We start from the raw sequence: 2,327 nt of genomic DNA, 5'->3' as shown, positions 1-2,327 counted from the left end.
CTGGTCACAAACTCCTGAGCTCAGGCAATCTGCCCACCTCTCGGTCTGTCAAAGTGCTGGGATTGCAGGCGTGAGCCACCGCACCCGGCCCTCATCTTGATCAGAGTAAACTTGAGAAAATGACTTTTCTTTCTTCTTTATAATTGTAAATTTACTATAAAAAAAAAAAAAAAAAAAAAAGAAAGAAAAAAATCCTTAATAGGTAAGGCCTTTGGATATATTTAAGAAAAATAAAAATAAACATTCCCTGGATTAAAACTAGAAAAAATGAACAGATACCTAAGTTCTAAAATTAAAACAAAACACCAAAGTCTTGGTAACTCATAACATCAAGTAAAAAAAAAAAAAAAAAAAAAGTCTAGTAGGCCAGGTGCAATGGTTCCACCTGTAATCCTAGAACTTTGGGAGGCTGAGGTGGGCAGATCGATTGAGGTCAGGAGTTTGAGACCAGCCTGGCCAGCATGGTGAAACCTCATCTCTACTAAAAACACAAAAATAGCCAGGCATGGTGACGTGTACCTGTAATCCCAGCTCCTCTGGAGGCTGAGGCAGGAGAATCGCTTGAAGCAAGGAGGTGGAGGTTGCAGTGTTCCGAGATCGCTAAGTCTAATAAATGTTACAAGTTTAGAATATCCCTAAGAATAAATTATTTAAAATGATTCCAAGGCCTTTATTTTAAGGCCTTGTTGAGAAGGAACAATTTTAATATAATCTTAATTCCTAAAACCTTGAAACATAAATTCTTCAGAAAGGTACTCATTAAATAAAAGTTAAGTTGAAAAACAGTTTCAAAATTTCCAGTAGTAAATAAAATAAATATGGGAGTAGCTTAACTATATATGGGTCCAATTAACCTGATATAGTAAAAGAAGAAGGTAGAGAACGAAAGGAAGAAAGGAAGGCAGGAAGGGAAGGAGGGAGGGGAAAAAAGAAAAAAATACCAGTGTTAAAAGTCTCTTTAAAAATGATTTGTTTTTCACCCATTTTGTTTGGACTGGTAGGCAGGTCAAGTTTTAGGACAATTTAAGCTACTACGATTCTTCATTTTAAAATGCAGTCAGATACCACAAAAAAACACAGAATGCTAATTTGGACTCTGCCTTATCCTTTACAAGCATGAAAATCCTATACTTTTGGTGCTAATACAGGGGGCCTAAGTTGGTTATGACCTGGGCAAAACTGAATTTTCCCTGGCTTTGTACAAGATCATAGACCAATCCCAATAATTATAGATTACCTTGCACACAGTGGCAAACTGCTGGTTATTTCCTGCTCCAACTACGATATAGCCATCCTTGGTTTTAAAAGCCTAAAAGAAATAAATACATGGGAAATATTATTTATATGTTGACAAGACCACAGAAGTTTACTTTAATTTCTAAAATATCTATAGAGAAAGCTTGCTCTAAAGCAATGTTATTAATTCAATAACAATTAATTTGTATCTTTTTCATATATGTATATATATAGTATATCTTCCACAAAAGATATACTACATATATACACACTGGCTAAATGTCAAACATTCAATAGCCACATGTGACTAGTGGCTATTGTATTAGCCAGCACAGACAGAATATTTCCATCATCACAGAATAGATCTCTCTCTCTCAATATATATGTATCTATATACAAACACATATATGCACACACGTATGTATGTATATGTGTGTGTGTGTGTCTGTGTGTGTGTGTATGTGTGTGTGTATATATATATATATTTGATGAAAGGGTCTGGCTCTGTCACCCAGGCTCCCAGGATGGAGTACAATGGCATGATCTCAGCTTACTGTTCCACCTCCCAGGTTTAAGCAATCCTCCTGCTTCAGCCTCCTGGGTATCTGGGACTACAGGTGCATGGCACCACGCTCAGCTAATTTTGTCCTTTTTGTAGAGATGGGGTCTCAATATGTTGCCCAGGCTGGTCTTAAACTCCTGGGCTCAAGATCTGCCCACGTCGGCTTCCCAAAGTGCTGGGATTACAGGCATTAGCCACCGTGCCTGGCCCTTTTTCTTTTATATATGGATAGTTGGTTTCATTTAGATCGTTCTAAGCATTTCCTAGCTCTTCCGCTGTTACAACATTTGTCAAAAAAATAAAAAAGAGTGATTCAAAAAAATAAAGAAAATTCATTATAATGTACAAAATAAAATACTATATCCATTATGGTTTGGATCAATTAAGAATTTTTTGTTTTATTTTCATTTTTTTTTTCCCTGTAGGGCAAAGAGCATTATAAAGCAAGAAGCATTATGTTTCTACAAAGTGTAAGAAGCATAGATAGAAAGAAGGGAGAAGCAAAGGAAGGAGAAAGGAAGGAAGGAAG

General features: G+C 36.2%; 1 protein-coding gene across 3 annotated transcripts in view; it reads right to left on the bottom strand.

Annotated features, from left to right (window-relative positions):
* Positions 1 to 2,327, bottom strand: part of SUGCT (succinyl-CoA:glutarate-CoA transferase) — a 712,177-nt gene that overhangs the window by 421,400 nt on the left and 288,450 nt on the right. For all 3 annotated transcript variants that reach the window (XM_011995105.1, XM_011995108.1, XM_011995107.1), the window contains one exon: positions 1,238 to 1,309. In XM_011995105.1, coding sequence (XP_011850495.1) covers positions 1,238 to 1,309 — 72 coding nt within the window. The remainder of the gene's footprint in view (positions 1 to 1,237; positions 1,310 to 2,327) is intronic.

This window comes from Mandrillus leucophaeus, unplaced genomic scaffold, assembly GCF_000951045.1.
Source record: "Mandrillus leucophaeus isolate KB7577 unplaced genomic scaffold, Mleu.le_1.0 Scaffold472, whole genome shotgun sequence".
NCBI lineage: Eukaryota > Metazoa > Chordata > Mammalia > Primates > Cercopithecidae > Mandrillus > Mandrillus leucophaeus.
This window is presented reverse-complemented; position numbering and strand designations above follow the sequence as displayed.